We start from the raw sequence: 19,773 nt of genomic DNA on the forward strand, positions 1-19,773 counted from the left end.
AAGACCTACCTGCAGACTGTCTCCAGGTATAAAGACCTACCTGCAGACTGTCTCCAGGTATAAAGACCTACCTGCAGACTGTCTCCAGGTATAAAGACGTACCTGCAGACTGTCTCCAGGTATAAAGACGTACCTGCAGACTGTCTCCAGGTATAAAGACATACCTGCAGACTGTCTCCAGGTATAAAGACGTACCTGCAGACTGTCTCCGTGCACAAAGACCTGCACCACGGCGTCACTCCTGACGTAGACGTTCTCCACCTTCTCCGGAGCGATGTACTCTCCCTGGGCCAGCTTGAAGATGTGCTTCTTCCTGTCCACGATCCGAAGGGTGCCGTTCTGTCAGTGACGCACACGCACACGCACACACACACACACACACACGGTAAATGGTAAATGGCGCCTTTATCCAAGGCGCTTTACAGAGATTGTGCATTACATTCACCCATTCATACACCGATGGCAGCGGAAACCATGCAAGGCACCAACTAGCACATCGGGAGCAATTAGGGGTTCAGTGTCTTGCTCAAGGACACTTCGACAGTAACTCTGGGGGAGCCCGGGTTCGAACTGGCAACCTTACGGTTACCATCCAGGCACTCTACCCCTGAGCCACCGCCGCCCACACACACACACACACACACACACGCACACACGCACGCACATGCACGCACACACACACACACACACGCACACACACGTTGCCGTCAGGCTGAAATCTCCAAATAAAATCAATCAATCAATCAATCTGAGCTACTGTCTGAGCCGTGTTTTTTTTTGTTTTTTTACCGGCAGCCATTTTCCAATGTCTCCCGTGTGCACCCATCCGTCGGCGTCGATGGCCTCCTTGGTCTTCTCTGGGTCCTTCAGATAACCCTGGAACACGCTGGAACCCTTCACACACACCTGGACACACACACACACACACACACACACACACACACACACAGAGACTGTGGTCACTTTCACATGGAGAGGACAAAGGTTTGTTGTTCGTGTGTGTGTGCTTGCGTGCATTGCGTTGCGTGCGTGCGTTGCGTTGCGTGCATGCGTGCGCGTACCTCTCCCTCTCCGTTAGCAGCCAGGTAGTTCATCTCAGCCACGTCCACCAGTTTGATGCTGTTACAGGGCAGAGGGGCTCCCACGTGACCTTGAAGGAACGCCGAAGGTCAGTGCATTCTACACAGCTCTACGCTGCCATGCATCCATGCAGAGTGACTTCACAACAGCTAGTAAAGTGATCATATTTAAATAGATCATTTTTCTAGTACTCGTAGTCGTCGCTGTACTGCTGAAGTGGTTCTAGACATGGTGACAGTGAGTCTTACCTGCAGTCCAGTCTCCAGGCAGGGTCATGGTGCATCCAGCCGTGCATTCAGTCTGACCATAGCCTTCATAGAACTACCAGACAGACAGACAGACAGACAGACAGACCAGGGCTATCAGAATCATGACAAATAATAATAGAAAGAAGAAAGGTTGTTGGCTTTAAAAAGGTCTTTAAATAAATACTTTTTGAAACGTCTAAATGGGGAAAATGAATGGTGTGTGTGTGCGCACGCGCGTGTGTGCTACCTGGCAGCCCAGAGCAGCTCTCATGAAGGTGAGGACTGTAGTGTGTGTGTGTGTGTGTGTGTGTGTGTGTGTGTGTGTGTGTGTGCGCGCGCACTCGCTACCTGGCAGCCCAGAGCAGCTCTCATGAAGGTGAGGACTGTAGTGTGTGTGTGTGTGTGTGTGTGTGTGTGTGTGTGTGTGTGTGTGTGTGTGCTACCTGGCAGCCCAGAGCAGCTCTCATGAAGGTGAGGACTGTAGTAGAGACAGGAGCAGCTCCAGTTATCATGATACGCACGCAACCCCCAAGAGTGGCCTGTAGGTGGCAGTAAAAACACATCGTTACTAACTACTTTACATGAGCATTATTATTTTTAATCATTTTTAGTGTTTTTGCTACAAGAGAGAGACTTTAAGAGAGGTTTCAAGCTGTCAGGCCCAAAGCCTATGCACGTTTTCCCCCGCCAATTCAGGCTGTGTTGCCATGTCTGCTTATTATAAGCAACCGTTGACTTGTCACTTGCAAATAAATTATTGGTAGTGGCTGGTTGATGGTTTTTTTGGGCTTGATTCTAAAGTGTACAGTAGTTGCTTACTTGGGCTTGCTTCCACATTTCTTCACATCAAGGAACCCCAGATTAATAGGCTATGTAATTGTCCACAGACTTCCATTTGAACATATTTTGTGCCTTTTAATTATTATTATTTTTTAATATTCAAAATATAAAAAATATAAAAAACTTGTTATGAGCTACTTTGGAAGTGCTCGTTTTCATTAACGCAACATCCTGCTGCCTCCTGCATTATGTGACATTTAGGTGGTATGCAGGACGGGACCATTGAGTGATTTGTAACGAGCCCTGCCGCTCCATGCTGCTCTGTGGGTGCGTTCGGAAATTCACACTGAGTGCACTCGGTGCGTTGTCACTCTGTGACGTGGAAAATAAATCACACCTGTGTGAAATGAGGGGCGCTCTTATCATCATGACGTAAAATAGACACTATGACGTAAAACTGTCCATTCATTGTCAATGGGAGTTTAATATTTGTGTAGGACTGTGTGGAAGATGATTTTATTACGGTAACTGCACCTGGACTCTACTGAAGATGAGTTTATAATACAGTAACTACACCTGGACTCTACTGAAGATGAGTTTATAATACAGTAACTACACCTGGACTCTACTGAAGATGAGTTTATAATACAGTAACTACACCTGGACTCTACTGAAGATGAGTTTATAATACAGTAACTACACCTGGACTCTACTGAAGATGTGTTTATAATACAGTAACTACACCTGGACTCTACTGGAGATGAGTTTATAATACAGTAACTACACCTGGACTCTACTGAAGATGAGTTTATAATACAGTAACTACACCTGGACTCTACTGAAGATGAGTTTATAATACAGTAACTACACCTGGACTCTACTGAAGATGAGTTTATAATACAGTAACTACACCTGGACTCTACTGAAGATGAGTTTATAATACAGTAACTACACCTGGACTCTACTGAAGATGAGTTTATAATACAGTAACTACACCTGGACTCTACTGAAGATGAGTTTATAATACAGTAACTACACCTGGACTCTACTGAAGATGAGTTTATAATACAGTAACTACACCTGGACTCTACTGAAGATGAGTTTATAATACAGTAACTACACCTGGACTCTACTGAAGATGAGTTTATAATACAGTAACTACACCTGGACTCTTCTGAAGATGAGTTTATAATACAGTAACTACACCTGGACTCTACTGAAGATGAGTTTATAATACAGTAACTACACCTGGACTCTACTGAAGATGAGTTTATAATACAGTAACTACACCTGGACTCTACTGAAGATGAGTTTATAATACAGTAACTACACCTGGACTCTACTGAAGATGAGTTTATAATACAGTAACTACACCTGGACTCTACTGAAGATGAGTTTATAATACAGTAACTACACCTGGACTCTACTGAAGATGAGTTTATAATACAGTAACTACACCTGGACTCTACTGAAGATGAGTTTATAATACAGTAACTACACCTGGACTCTACTGAAGATGAGTTTATAATACAGTAACTACACCTGGACTCTACTGAAGATGAGTTTATAATACAGTAACTACACCTGGACTCTACTGAAGATGAGTTTATAATACAGTAACTACACCTGGACTCTACTGAAGATGAGTTTATAATACAGTAACTACACCTGGACTCTACTGAAGATGAGTTTATAATACAGTAACTACACCTGGACTCTACTGAAGATGAGTTTATAATACAGTAACTACACCTGGACTCTACTGAAGATGAGTTTATAATACAGTAACTACACGTGGACTCTACTGAAGATGAGTTTATAATACAGTAACTACACCTGGACTCTACTGAAGATGAGTTTATAATACAGTAACTACACCTGGACTCTACTGAAGATGAGTTTATAATACAGTAACTACACCTGGACTCTACTAAAGATGAGTTTATAATACAGTAACTACACCTGGACTCTACTGGAGATGAGTTTATAATACAGTAACTACACCTGGACTCTACTGAAGATGAGTTTATAATACAGTAACTACACCTGGACTCTACTGAAGATGAGTTTATAATACAGTAACTACACCTGGACTCTACTGAAGATGAGTTTATAATACAGTAACTACACCTGGACTCTACTGAAGATGAGTTTATAATACAGTAACTACACCTGGACTCTACTGAAGATGAGTTTATAATACAGTAACTACACCTGGACTCTACTGAAGATGAGTTTATAATACAGTAACTACACCTGGACTCTACTGAAGATGAGTTTATAATACAGTAACTACACCTGGACTCTACTGGAGATGAGTTTATAATACAGTAACTACACCTGGACTCTACTGAAGATGAGTTTATAATACAGTAACTACACCTGGACTCTACTGAAGATGAGTTTATAATACAGTAACTACACCTGGACTCTACTGAAGATGAGTTTATAATACAGTAACTACACCTGGACTCTACTGAAGATGAGTTTATAATACAGTAACTACACCTGGACTCTACTGAAGATGAGTTTATAATACAGTAACTACACCTGGACTCTACTAAAGATGAGTTTATAATACAGTAACTACACCTGGACTCTACTGGAGATGAGTTTATAATACAGTAACTACACCTGGACTCTACTGAAGATGAGTTTATAATACAGTAACTACACCTGGACTCTACTGAAGATGAGTTTATAATACAGTAACTACACCTGGACTCTACTGAAGATGAGTTTATAATACAGTAACTACACCTGGACTCTACTGAAGATGAGTTTATAATACAGTAACTACACCTGGACTCTACTGAAGATGAGTTTATAATACAGTAACTACACCTGGACTCTACTGAAGATGAGTTTATAATACAGTAACTACACCTGGACTCTACTGAAGATGAGTTTATAATACAGTAACTACACCTGGACTCTACTGGAGATGAGTTTATAATACAGTAACTACACCTGGACTCTACTGAAGATGAGTTTATAATACAGTAACTACACCTGGACTCTACTGAAGATGAGTTTATAATACAGTAACTACACCTGGACTCTACTGAAGATGAGTTTATAATACAGTAACTACACCTGGACTCTACTGGAGATGAGTTTATAATACAGTAACTACACCTGGACTCTACTGAAGATGAGTTTATAATACAGTAACTACACCTGGACTCTACTGAAGATGAGTTTATAATACAGTAACTACACCTGGACTCTACTGAAGATGAGTTTATAATACAGTAACTGCACCTGGACTCTACTGAAGATGAGTTTATAATACAGTAACTACACCTGGACTCTACTGAAGATTAGTTTATAATACAGTAACTACACCTGGACTCTACTGAAGATGAGTTTATAATACAGTAACTACACCTGGACTCTACTGAAGATGAGTTTATAATACAGTAACTACACCTGGACTCTTCTGAAGATGAGTTTATAATACAGTAACTACACCTGGACTCTACTGAAGATGAGTTTATAATACAGTAACTGCACCTGGACTCTACTGAAGATGAGTTTATAATACAGTAACTACACCTGGACTCTACTGAAGATGAGTTTATAATACAGTAACTACACCTGGACTCTACTGAAGATGAGTTTATAATACAGTAACTACACCTGGACTCTACTGAAGATGAGTTTATAATACAGTAACTACACCTGGACTCTAGTGAAGATGAGTTTATAATACAGTAACTACACCTGGACTCTACTGGAGATGAGTTTATAATACAGTAACTACACCTGGACTCTACTGAAGATGAGTTTATAATACAGTAACTACACCTGGACTCTACTGAAGATGAGTTTATAATACAGTAACTACACCTGGACTCTACTGAAGATGAGTTTATGATACAGTAACTACACCTGGACTCTACTGAAGATGAGTTTATAATACAGTAACTACACCTGGACTCTACTGAAGATGAGTTTATAATACAGTAACTACACCTGGACTCTACTGAAGATGAGTTTATAATACAGTAACTACACCTGGACTCTACTGGAGATGAGTTTATAATACAGTAACTACACCTGGACTCTACTGAAGATGAGTTTATAATACAGTAACTACACCTGGACTCTACTGAAGATGAGTTTATAATACAGTAACTACACCTGGACTCTACTGAAGATGAGTTTATAATACAGTAACTACACCTGGACTCTACTGAAGATGAGTTTATAATACAGTAACTACACCTGGACTCTACTGAAGATGAGTTTATAATACAGTAACTACACCTGGACTCTACTGAAGATGAGTTTATAATACAGTAACTACACCTGGACTCTACTGAAGATGAGTTTATAATACAGTAACTACACCTGGACTCTACTGAAGATGAGTTTATAATACAGTAACTACACCTGGACTCTACTGAAGATGAGTTTATAATACAGTAACTACACCTGGACTCTACTGAAGATGAGTTTATAATACAGTAACTACACCTGGACTCTACTGAAGATGAGTTTATAATACAGTAACTACACCTGGACTCTACTGAAGATGAGTTTATAATACAGTAACTACACCTGGACTCTACTGAAGATGAGTTTATAATACAGTAACTACACCTGGACTCTACTGAAGATGAGTTTATAATACAGTAACTACACCTAGACTCTACTGAAGATGAGTTTATAATACAGTAACTACACCTGGACTCTACTGAAGATGAGTTTATAATACAGTAACTACACCTGGACTCTTCTGAAGATGAGTTTGTCCCAGATGCTGTCTCTCCTCACGATGCCTCTCTTTAGCTCCGCCTCTTTCCTCCTGTAGGCAAACCCCAGTATCCAGCGCTTCAACGAGGTGTTGGCCTGCCCATAGATCTGCACACGCACACACGCACACACACACACACACACACACACACACACACACACACACACACACACACACACACACACACACACACACACACACACACACACACACACACACACACACACACACACACACACACACACACACACACACACACACACACACACACGTTAGACTACCGAAGTACTAGAGCTACAAATTACAAAGTGCATTGATACCCATTACCCCACGGACCCCCGTTTGAAGAGATATGCCAGGGACCCCCATAAGAGAAGACTTTGACGGCTCTAGCTGTGATCCTCAACCAGTTTGACCTGCATTAGGCTTCGGACCCCCGTTTGATGGCATTTCTCTGAGACCCCCCATTGTAAAATCAATGTAAATTGAACTCTAAGAGTGTACAAATGGAACTGGAACTCCCTCAGGGACCCCTGGGGGTCCCCGGACCCCACTTTGGGAACCACTGATATAGGGAACACATTTCAAGCAAACACCTCACCTTGTCAAACCTCCTGTTGAGCAGTCTTTAGGTTTAGGTTTATTTATTTAGCATGTAGTACAAATAATAGACAATAACATATCAAAGAAACAAAAATACAATGCAAGGAAAGGAAGAAGCCAGAAGGCTTATATGGAATCCTTTCCTGAAGGAAGAGGTCATTGGTTTAAAAGTTCATAAAGAACAGTACATAAATCTACAAGTTGGCAAAGGGGGGCAGCTGTGCAGTAAAGAAATAAAAACACAGACTGCACAAAAAACAGAAATAAACAATACAACAACAACAAACACACAAAAGAAAATATAACAATACGGTCTCTATACGGTATGGGGGAACACCTCACCTTGTCAAACATCCTGTTGAGCAGTCTGGGGACCACGGGGAACACGGTGGGCTTCAGCGCCAGCATGTCGTCCATGAGCAGACGGATGTCTCCCTGGAAGAAGCCGATCCTGGCTCCATGCACCAGCAACACCGCCTGGGGGTACATGGGGTATTATTAACCCATTTTTACCTGAGATCAGATTCTAAAAATGTCTTCTACATCCTGACAGTTTTCTGAAAAAGCTATGTTTCTATGTCAGTCGTTCTTCGATGTTTCAAAAATAGCAGACCTACATGCTCGTAGCGCGCCACTCGGTGGCGCACTATGAGCTTGTAGGTCTGCTATTTTTCAATAGCTAAAGCATAACATAATAACCAAATGGGGTTCCCGCCCAGAATGGGATAACCCCTTATTATAAGACCTGAGGACCTGATTCTACAAAATGTCTTCCTGAAGCCTGACGGTTTTCTGAAAAACCTATGTTTCTATATCAGTGGTGCTCAACCCTTTTCATGTCAAGGACCCCCAGAATGATCTGAATTTGGCCGCGGACCCCCATCTCAAAATATGTTGCCCATAGGCTTTTCTTAAAGTATTTATTTAAAGACGGTTACGCCGCAGACAAAGCCAACTCGGATCGTGACAAATAATGACAATGAACACAATATTTTGGGCCGATCAAAATCATTAGAAAGAAGAAAATAAAGGCAGGAGACAACACTATTTGTTTTGTTTTTCTTCTTATAAATTATTTGATCGGCCCAAAACATAGTGTTCATTGTCATGATTTGTCACGATCCGAGTTGGCTTTGTCCGCGGCGTAACAGTCTTTAAATAAATACTTAGTCTTTAAAGAAAAGCCTATGGGCAGAATGCATTGGGATTCATTTTCTGGGCCACTCGTCGTTCTGAAAGGGGACACTCTATAGACACTGTGTAGCGATTTGCAAGGTGTTTTACAAAAGTTAAAAAGTTAAAATGCAAATTGGCGCTGCCATGTCGTCCTCGGCTTAGTGACATTGTGCAAAATTTCAAATAAATTGCACGGTGCATTCATGAATTGAGGCATTTTGTTCAAAACTGACCAATCCTGCAAATGTTGAAAGGCAATCTTAACCAATCGGGATGGAATATGGGAAATCGGACAGATCTGTGTTGATCACATTACTATAAAGTTAGTGTGTAACGATTTGCGTGCTGTATGGATAAAATGTGTGCGAGTAATTGGAACATTTGGAAAATATTTTGCGACAGAGGTTCGTCGTTGGCATCCAGGAAGTGCGTGTGCGAAGTTTGACATCGACCGGGCCAAAGGTGCCGGAGACTAGCAGTACACAGACTGCAAAACATACTCTCCCCCACGCCTTCGGCCTGGTGGAGACAATAAAACATACTCTGCCCCACGCCTTCGGCCTGGTGGAGACAATAAAACATACTCTGCCCCACGCCTTCGGCCTGGTGGAGACAATAAAACATACTCTCCCCCACGCCTTCGGCCTGGTGGAGACAATAAAACATACTCTGCCCCACGCCTTCGGCCTGGTGGAGACAATAAAACATACTCTCCCCCACGCCTTCGGCCTGGTGGAGACAATAAAACATACTCTGCCCCACGCCTTCGGCCTGGTGGAGACAATAAAACATACTCTCCCCCACGCCTTCGGCCTGGTGGAGACAATAAACATACTCTCCCCCACGCCTTCGGCCTGGTGGAGACAATAAAAAAAAAAAAGGTTTGACGTAGGTCCACGGGTACAGATGACAAGCATACCTGTACTATTCTCTCAAACATATGAGCCAGAGGCAGGTAGGATATGTGCACGTCACTGGTTGTCCACCGACTGCTGGCCTGCAGGACATGAATGCGTGCACACACGCGCCCACACACACACACACACACACACACACACACACACACACACACACACACAGAGTAGGGAGGGTAAGTCATTGTTAAAACACTATCAGTGCCGGAAGTGCTTCAAAATAGGATAGATAGGAAACAATCTACTAAAAAAAGTTGACTTTACATTGCTAGCTTACATTGCGATCATTTTAATTTATACGTTCATATTCTGCGGGAGAGACGGATGAGGAGCAGAAATGAAGCGCCAGCATATCGATCCGTTCATAACCACGGAGAGCGCCCTGGATTAGGAGATACGAGTCATTCTGTCCGCCGCGCTAACATGTAAGTCAACGGTAAGCTAATATGAGCCCAGAGCGTAGCATACGGCAGCCGAAAGGCGAACGGGCCAAAAACAAAAAAAGGAAAAATTCTGAATATTCTTATCTCGCCCCCTTATCTCTGTTCGAATCCTTATGACGGCCTGAGGCGTCCTACGTACAGAATGTGTGAAGGATGTGTCCCTCCACCACACGCTCAAACATGTGGGCCAGTGGAAGAAAAGACATCATAACACATCACATCTTCTGTTGTCGTGTGATAGTACGACTGGAGACGAAGCATGGAGAGGAGCTAGGGTGACCAGATGTCCCCCCTTTGCGTGGGACAGTCTCACATTTCCAAGACTTCTCAGGCGTCCCGCAAATTGAGACCCTGTCCCACATTGTGACTGCCAGGCATCACTGTTCAAATGCCCTAATATAGTCCCCTAATAGTTGGCTTTCTGTTCTCTCTCAATGTCTCTTTTCCTCCAAGATGTGGTTTTAAGCCTGTTAAAATAACACAATAAATATCCCGTAGGATGAATGTGAGACACCAGAGGAGTTTAATAACAAAAGGATAGGAAATATTAGGCCTATATGGTTGAATATGACATCAAGGCATTCAAGTTATACGTTGCTAACCCCGTCCCGTCCCCACTGTCCCACACAAGTGATACTTCAGTCTCTCAAATGAACAGTTTGGATCTGGTCACCCTAAAGGTGTGTTCAGACCATAGACTGTAAAAAATATGGACAAAGCGTTCGCCGGGTCTAACATGGACGTAAAATGAAGCCTGTTATTCCTGCACTGTAAGTCGCCATCTTTCTAGATCCGTTTGGTACCAGCTGGCCATTGGCTGGCTCCGTTTTGGACCAGCTGGCTGCCCAGACAACGAGGCGGGACTTCCCCCCTTCTTCTCCGTTGGTTTTTATTTTGACTCGAGTGGGAGGGGAATCCCGATCATAGACTGTAACGGTAGCCACGCCCCTCAGAACATACGCGATGTTTTTTTTTCTTTATGGTCATTTTTTTAATTAATGGGACCATAATTTTCCAAAAAGAATATTATGACATTAGAAATGAGACTTTAAACTAGTGACTGGAAGAAGAAAGTATTCATGACCATGTTTATTAAGGTAATACAGTCTAGGTGAAGTTGGGCCAAAATACATGGGCCTCTATGGAGCTATGGGGCTTTTTGGGTCCAGTCCTGCGCCACAACAGGCCATTATATGAACTACCGATTTCAAATGAGGCTTCACGAAATATCTGGCTGACTGCCCCCCTGGTTCAGACCAGGGTGGCAGTCAGACAGATATTTCGTGAAGCCACTAAGGAAATCGGGACTTCCTGAAAGTTCATATAATGGCCTGTTGTGGCGCTGTCTGTCATTGGGCCCAAAAAAACCCATATCTCCATAGAGGCCCATGTATTTGGGTCCAACTTCACCTAGACTGCATTACCTTAATAAACATGGTCATGAATACTTTCTGCTTCCAGTTTAAAGTCTCATTTCTCATGTCATAATATTCTTTTTGGAAAATTATGGTCTTATTATTAAAAAGAATTGCCATAAAGTCGCGTATGTTCTGAGGGGCGTGGCTACCGTTACATTCTATGATCGGGAGCCACCCCCCGTTGAGTCAAAATAAAAACCAACAAAGAGTAAGGGGGGGGAAGTCCCGCCTCGTTGTCTGGGCCAGCGAATGGCCAGCTGGGCCCAAACGGAGCCAGCCAATGGCCAGCTGGGAACAAACAGATCTAGAAATATGGCGACTTACAGTGCAAGGAATTACAGGCTTCATTTTACGTCCATGTTAGACCCGGGGAACGCTTTGTCCATATTTGTTCAGACTAGACTCGACTCGGTTCGTCCAGTTTGTGCTGTGCCAGGTCGCGCCGTGCCGTGCCCATTGGCGGGGCTCTCACAACTTCTCGTCGTTGCATCGTCTTTGTATGTAATGGCGCCGCTCTAACCATCCAAGTCTGAACGCACCTTTACAGGAGTGGCGAGGAGCAGAGGTGTGATGCTGACATGATGGACAGTAGGTACAACTACAGGGTGTTACCTGAGTGAGGCGGATGACTGCTGAAGCGTTGGACACGATGTTCCGATGTGTCAGCATGGCTCCTTTAGGGTTACCTGACACAAACAACAGTATAGAAATCACACCCGTGAGAACTGATACTCAAAACAAACAAACATTAAATAACTCCTGATAAAACAACTTGGCATTCATTTGACAAAATATAACATATGGATGTGCACTCCAGTCTGTAACTTTATCACCAAAGTTGAAATAAACAGTGTGTCATTTAACCGGTTGTGTGTAGTCCTTTATGCATGTAGAATGTAGTAGTGCTGAAAATAAATATAAAGTAAATTAAACCAAAAAGACAAGTCCATATTTTACCAACTTTGTGTGGCCTAAACAAACAGACTTATTTGCCATATGACATAATATATCACTCCTCGTCTCTTTTCTTCCACTTTCGAAACCCCATCACCACCCCGGCGATGGCCAGCGCCGACCCGGCCAGAGAAGTAGTAATGATGGTGATGAGGACGCTATAGCCGCCACCGTCATCTGGCTTATCGTGTTCCGTCCTTGGCGTCACCGCGGTAACGGTGACAGGTGTCACAGTGGGAACAACGGTTGTCGGCGCCGTTTCTCCCGTTTCCTCCTCAGTGACCGGGTCCGTTGTGGTGGGGGGTGAAGGGACACGGACGGACCACGATAAATTCGAGTAGACGTTTCCATCTTGATCCTCAAGCGAGCATCGATATGTTCCCTCGTCCGTGGCGCTCACATCTTCCATTAGGAGGTCCGACTGATTGTGGGCCAGCAGAGGGTCATAGCCTCCGTCCGATAGATCTTTGGCCCAGTGGTACTTTAGCACCATGTGTTCACCACTCCACACCAGGCTGTGCCAGGGAAGAGCACACGACAGACTGAGGTTACTGCCCACTCCCGTCTCCAGGTCAGAGTGGCCACAGTGTAACTCACCATTAGCAGGGGGGCACTTGTGTGGTATAGTTAATTTACAATGATGTGATTTTGGATTACGCCCACCACAGGTCCTCACCTTTTGAATAAGGATTCCACATGTGTGTACGCAGAGCGATTCATTCCTGCGTTCCTTCACAATGTCGTAGGTGTGGTCCATTAGGTTTTTAAACTCTGTAATTAAATCGTCTGCAGGGTACGAGGAATTCGTGAAATTGTTCCATTTCTCCTGGAAGTAAGAGGCAATGCTGGTACTGGTCGCTGGAGTAATTACATCGTGTTTAAATTCTATATGCATTGTTTTTTCTGCGGCAGTATATATATCGTGCAGGTCATCTTCGGTTATCTGGTCAACCTGGTTATGGATGAAATTACTAATTGGTCCATGGAAAATAACTTCACATTGGAGACATCCGCTGGTGGCCTGGATCCAGGAGAGCAGTACCAAGATTCTAACACAAGTCTGAAACAATCGCATATTATAATTCTGCTATGTTTGTGTCCAAAACATTAACTGATTATAAGAACTATAAAACTTTTTGTAACTGAATTGCATGACACTTAGTATATTTATCTTAACCTGTGATGTCGTGACAGTGATGACATCACTGACATCACACACACACACACACACACACACACACACACCACCATGCTTCATCGTCACCAGGCAACGCTTCACTTCAAACCACTAGATGGGGCTGTGGTGAGGAAAGCGTTAAGACCCACGCTGCATACTGTAGGTGATAAGGTGACCACTGCGGTGGTTGGGAAACTACAACATGACGTCACTGAGCCGCGGTGGTAAGAAACTCACCCCAGCACTTCTGCCTGTCTGTACTGAAACTACAACATGACGTCACTGACTGAGGTCAACCTGGAGTATTCTTTGGCCTTTACAGGTCTGTAAAGAGTGTTATGAAAACGTTTTGGAGCGCTGCTTTACACTATACTCTGCTTTAATATTTTTGAATTTGTTTTTATTTCATTCCTCTTGTAACCTTTTGTGACCTTCTTCATGCCTGAAGAAGGTCTTTGACCGAAACGTTGCCTAAATAAAGTTCGTATTGCAAGTGCAGACGCCGGTGTGCGGGTCTTTGTGTCTTTGAGCACTCTGTGTGCATCTTTCGGAGTACATTGAGCCCTGCCTACACACCCGTCTCAGAGCATATAGGTGTGCATAAGACTTGGCTGCCTATTCCTTTTGTAATGACATGATCGATTTTTTATGGATTATTAAATGAAATGGTCGATTATCGTTTAGTTTCTGAAATGTTGAAGCGCTGTGGTGTTGTTATAGGCCTACCTGTCGTCCCACTAGTGAAGCAGATGACAGCCATGTCCTCGGGGCGGGGGGGCTGTGGGAGAGGGGTCAGGGGACAAAGGTCAGGGGTCATACACCCTATTGAACCGACTATTAGGACAAGAGATATCCTGAGGTTGTCATGGTTACTCACCAAGGGTGCGTGGTGGTTGGCCTTACCCAGTGCCTGGGGGGGGAGATATGGATGTTTAGTCATGGAAAGAAAGAAAGAAAGAACGAAGTGCACAGATTTCCCTCTACACCAAATCTCTTTGACAAAACTAGCAAATGGTGCATTTATATAGCGCCTTTACCCAAGGCGCTTTACATAGATTGTGCATTACATTCATGTGCATTACATTCACCCATTCATACACCGATTGCGGCGGAAGCCATGCAAGGCACCAACCAGCACATCGGGAGCAATTTGGGTTTCAGTGTCTTGCCCAAAGGACACTTTGACATGTAGACAGGAGGAGGAGCCGGGATTCAAACCGCCGACCCATGGATCATTGGACGACCTGCTCTACCTCCTGAGCCACAGTCGCCCAACAAGCTGACTAAATCTACAAGCTCAACGTGATGCACTGTAGATTTGTCATTTGTTATTTTCAACGAATTGGATAAAAGGGCTATGCACCATTTAATATAATCGATAAATCACATTGTGATCTTGTAGATCTGCTAGGGTCACAATTATTGCACAACACCGTTGTGCGATGAAGTACAATATACTAGGATGTCCCGATCGCGTTGTTTTTGAGGGGTGCTAGCCCCTCCTAAATACAGGTTTAATGTTTGTTATAAAAACGCCATTGACAATGAATTAATGTTGTTTTGTCCCTAACACAAACATTAAATGCCATTTACAAACTAGAACTGCACTCTGTCGAGTGCCTATTAGCTTGTTGCACACAAGTAGGCCATAAATGGCCTAGTAGTGGGCAAGCAGAGCGCGCAAGTACTGTCGACCGCTACAAACTGTCAAATCTCAGCTTCTCTGTGAAATAACATTTGAAATATTTAATGATTAGGTTTAGCTATTTGCTACGAACCTAGTTTTTGGAGGTAAAAAAGTAGAAACGTAATGTTGTAATTAATACGGATGAGTGACGGCTTTCGGTGGTGACGTATATGTCGATCAGTGTCGGGTGGATTAAAGGAAATGTCTCTATGTATATGTAATGTGTAAGTTGATTAGCGGTATACTGTGGTTACTTTTGACGTCAGGGTATAAATGGTATAACTAGCTCTCAATGATGACGTAATAAAGATGTGGATTAAAGGACCCAATGCCAGAGTGAAAATGGTTTTCGATGGTGACGTAATGACGATATGTTTTAGTGTCGGGAGGATTAAAGGTAATGCCCCTATGTACATATACATCTATGTAATCTGACACCACTGCCATATCAAGTACAAGTAGTCATTACGTCATACGCACGGCGCATACACATCAAACAGCGACATATGCATCGAAGCACTGGACGAAAACTATTACTTGCGCGCTCTGCTTGCGCAAGTAATAAAGAGAATGTAATGTTTGTTTTGACACCGTTTGTTTTACATCATTACATCACCTCCTCCATGTTGTAAGATGCTAAGAGCGTCCCTCACTTAGTCACTTCACACAGGTGTGATTTTCTTTTTATTCCGATCATTTGATTTTTAGTATCTGCCGATACAGATTTTACCGACAATAGTACAATATCCAAAATCACAAGTCTGATTGGCTGCCCACACCGCCAATCACGTCTTTTGACGTGTGCTGTGCGTGCGTTGAAAATAAGCGATGGATGGACAGATCTCTCATAGTCTCTGGGGCGAACCTCCGTCTCCTCCAGGCTGAGTATTTGGATGCCGTTGTGCTGCCCCCTGGTGGCCAGCTCGGCGCTGCAGCCCTCCATCACTATGACGGTCCGTACAGGATGCTCCCTGTCCGCCACACAGTCCAGCAGCAGCTGGGCCTTCTCTGCCGAGTCACACACTATGGTGGACAGGCACGCTGCAGGCACACGCACACACATACACGCACGCACCCACATACACACGCACACGCAGGCAGGAGAGAGAGTGGAATATCATTGTCGTACTACTTGAGGCTACTTGATAATATAATAAGCTTTATTGTCCCCGAAGGGACAATTTGTCTTTACGTCTGTTCAAGACCAAAAAAAAAAAAACACACCAAACCATAGCACATAAAAACATATTGCTTAGACAATACATACACGAGGTCTCCACAGAACCATCCTATCATACATGACCCATCAGAACCAGAACCATCCTATTGGCGGGGCAGTTAGTTTAATGGCTGAGGGAACAAAACTCCTGCTAAAGCAGACCATTTTTCCACCCCAAGGTTCTGTATCTCTGTCCAGGTGGCATCATGAGGTTGAAGGAGGATCAGTATCATTTGTTATCGAGACTGCTAAGTGTGTGATGTCCTTATTGGTCATATTAGAAAGTGTGGGTACAATTTACAATTTAGGCATTTAGCAGACGCCCTTAATCCAGAGCGATTTACATTAAACAAGAACAAAAAAGCAGAGAGTCTGATAATACTGTAGGCGACTTTAAGCAACGACTGTTTTCAGGACGGCTCCGCTATAGGCGGAAGTACGGGAGCTGACGCAATCGCCATAGCTGTCCAAATCGTTAAGCAAACAGCGGTCGGCGACATTGGTTCCCATGGTGACGCATCTATGCAGCATGTGTCAAACTACTTTTTTTTAAACACCCCGTCGCGCATCAGCTAACTTGCCGATATTGCTTAATTCGTATGCGCTGGACATGATCAGCAGTGGAAAGAGGAAGGTGCTGCATGAATAAACATGGTTAATATGACATATGGTATTAGTGTTGTTTCTTCATTCAGAGCATGCCAACACATTACACAGCAGAAGATAGGTGATGGAGCAAACGGTGTAAATGAATGACAGTTTATTTCAATAAACATAGTTATGACATGGCGTTGTAGACACTACGTGTAAGTGTAGGTTCTGCCGTAGTAGAAAGGGCTGCGACGGAGAGCAGGTTTATGTATCGAGGTTGCCGTAGCCGACTGCCGTAGCCGTCGTTGCTTAAAGTCGCTAATCTTGGAAGCAATACGCGGGTAATACTGAAAAGTTTGTTTCCGTTAGGCATGGACAGTATGGTGTAGAAACTTTTGTACGGTAGTAACAGAAGATTAAAGGTGATATAGACAAGTTTCCAGTGTTTGTACACAGAAGTGAGTGAGTGTTTCCAAACAAATGCATATCTAGCTCCACACCCCTCCCCCCCTCATTCTATTGGCTGAGCCAGGTCACTTCACGCTATGGGATTGTTGTTGCTGCTGGGACGGACGCTATGGATATTGCGCTCGTATGGCTAAATATAACATTACAAAATTATGAATTTCTATCGATATCATAGTTACAACAATGACATTGAGTTGACATGTTTTTTTAAGGGTAACTGTAGCATAATCGCAATATCACACCGAGTCCCGCAAATGAGGAAGTAGGAAGTAGAGGAGACTCACTGGCTCTCAATTCAATTCTCTTTTATTTGTAATCGTGCATATAAAACATATTGCCCCTCAAATGCTCCAGCCCCTACAGCATCGTTCATTCATGTGAACTACTCTGTCCACGGTTATTCATTGCAATGAAGAAAAATCGCTATGATGATCCGCGACGGCCTGTCACCGTTGGCGAGCACGCTTCAAGCCGGCCGGCCGGCAGGCAGTCGCCGCGGTGGAGCGGCGGTGCAGGGTGAAATACTATTACTCACTTCCACTTCCACCATTTCAACAAATAAGCACATACAACCCACATGAACGAAAACGATATTGATGTAGGCCTAAACAGGAGATTTTATTGGGGTCTGAGTTGTTCTGTGACTAAGGATCCTCTGAGTTCTGTGGGGTGCTTATTGCTGCTGGTGTTGTTCAGTTTCACACCACCCAACCATGCACTATACATAGCGATTCTCATAATTCCAATAGGCTTACATATTAAATCATAAACATACTTTCACATGAACAATGTTAGTGAAACTAAGATATGGGGATATTATACATTGCAATTAAAATCGCAAATCGCATCGCATCATTATAATACTGCAGTGCTGGGTTGAACACACCGTCACAGCCTCGCACTGCAATTGGCTAAAAGTTTAAATCCCCTCCGACGTCCCGAGTAGTAAACTGTAGTGGATATAAACAGCGCATTCAGCCACAGGGGGGAAAAGGGGGAGTGTGCTGTTGCAGGAGAACACCTCAGCATCATAATATAGGGAAAGATACAGGGGGAAAAGGCCAAAAGAATACATTTATATATATTTAAAATCTTGGCTGAAAACTTGTCTATATCACCTTTAAGGCGGGCAACATCATGATGTTAAAGGTACTGGTGTGTGTGTGTGTGTGTGTGTGTGTGTGTGTGTGTGTGTGTGTGTGTGTGTGTGTGTGTGTGTGTGTGTGTGTGTGTACCTCTGTCGATGATGTACGTGATGGCCTCTGTCCCCAGTGTGTCATAGAGAGGCACTGACACCAAGGAATAGCTGTAACACGCCAGCTCAGTGATGGTCCACTGCACACACACACACACACACACACACACACACACACACACACACACACACACACACACGCACACACAGTGACTATGTCGTCTCTGTTGGGTGGAAACGTCATATGTCCAAAATCTTTACTTTTCTGATTTGAAACTCTAAAGTAGCAAAAGTAGCAGATCTGTAACTCCTGTAAGTGCAAAACGAGCGTACGGATTTGCTACTTTTGTGCGACGCTGTAGTGTGATAAAGTAGGGCGTCTATTTATTTATTTTTTAACACAAAAAGTTGTAACATGGAGGTGTGTAACTCGGCTCTGTTCTGAGAGAAGATGTAATATGGAGGTGTGTACCTCTGCTCTGTTCTGAGAGAAGATGTAATATGGAGGTGTGTACCTCGGCTCTGTTCTGAGAGAAGATGTAACATGGAGGTGTGTACCTCGGCTCTGTTCTGAGAGAAGATGTAATATGGAGGTGTGTACCTCTGCTCTGTTCTGAGAGAAGATGTAACATGGAGGTGTGTACCTCTGCTCTGTTCTGAGAGAAGATGTAACATGGAGGTGTGTACCTCGGCTCTGTTCTGAGAGAAGATGTAACATGGAGGTGTGTACCTCGGCTCTGTTCTGAGAGAAGATGTAACATGGAGGTGTGTACCTCGGCTCTGTTCTGAGAGAAGATGTAACATGGAGGTGTGTACCTCGGCTCTGTTCTGAGAGAAGATGTAACATGGAGGTGTGTACCTCGGCTCTGTTCTGAGAGAAGATGTAACATGGAGGTGTGTACCTCGGCTCTGTTCTGAGAGAAGATGTAACATGGAGGTGTGTACCTCGGCTCTGTTCTGAGAGAAGATGTAACATGGAGGTGTGTACCTCGGCTCTGTTCTGAGAGAAGATGTAACATGGAGGTGTGTACCTCGGCTCTGTTCTGAGAGAAGATGTA

At 43.6% G+C, this 19,773-nt stretch overlaps 1 protein-coding gene across 1 annotated transcript in view; it reads right to left on the reverse strand.

The window, feature by feature from the left end:
• The window catches only part of LOC310873976 (long-chain-fatty-acid--CoA ligase 1-like), a 44,705-nt gene that overhangs the window by 8,857 nt on the left and 16,075 nt on the right, over positions 1 to 19,773 (reverse strand). The window contains exons 7-19 of the mRNA XM_083786606.1: positions 18,756 to 18,855; positions 16,108 to 16,283; positions 14,433 to 14,465; positions 14,282 to 14,333; positions 12,037 to 12,110; positions 9,569 to 9,646; positions 7,816 to 7,950; positions 6,843 to 6,977; positions 1,772 to 1,867; positions 1,329 to 1,401; positions 1,062 to 1,150; positions 790 to 906; positions 196 to 339 (exon numbers count right to left, since the gene is read on the reverse strand). Coding sequence (XP_083642732.1) covers positions 196 to 339; positions 790 to 906; positions 1,062 to 1,150; positions 1,329 to 1,401; positions 1,772 to 1,867; positions 6,843 to 6,977; positions 7,816 to 7,950; positions 9,569 to 9,646; positions 12,037 to 12,110; positions 14,282 to 14,333; positions 14,433 to 14,465; positions 16,108 to 16,283; positions 18,756 to 18,855 — 1,302 coding nt within the window. The remainder of the gene's footprint in view (positions 1 to 195; positions 340 to 789; positions 907 to 1,061; positions 1,151 to 1,328; positions 1,402 to 1,771; positions 1,868 to 6,842; positions 6,978 to 7,815; positions 7,951 to 9,568; positions 9,647 to 12,036; positions 12,111 to 14,281; positions 14,334 to 14,432; positions 14,466 to 16,107; positions 16,284 to 18,755; positions 18,856 to 19,773) is intronic.

Source organism: Protomyctophum parallelum (assembly GCF_964188405.1).
Source record: "Protomyctophum parallelum genome assembly, chromosome: 16".
Lineage (NCBI taxonomy): Eukaryota > Metazoa > Chordata > Actinopteri > Myctophiformes > Myctophidae > Protomyctophum > Protomyctophum parallelum.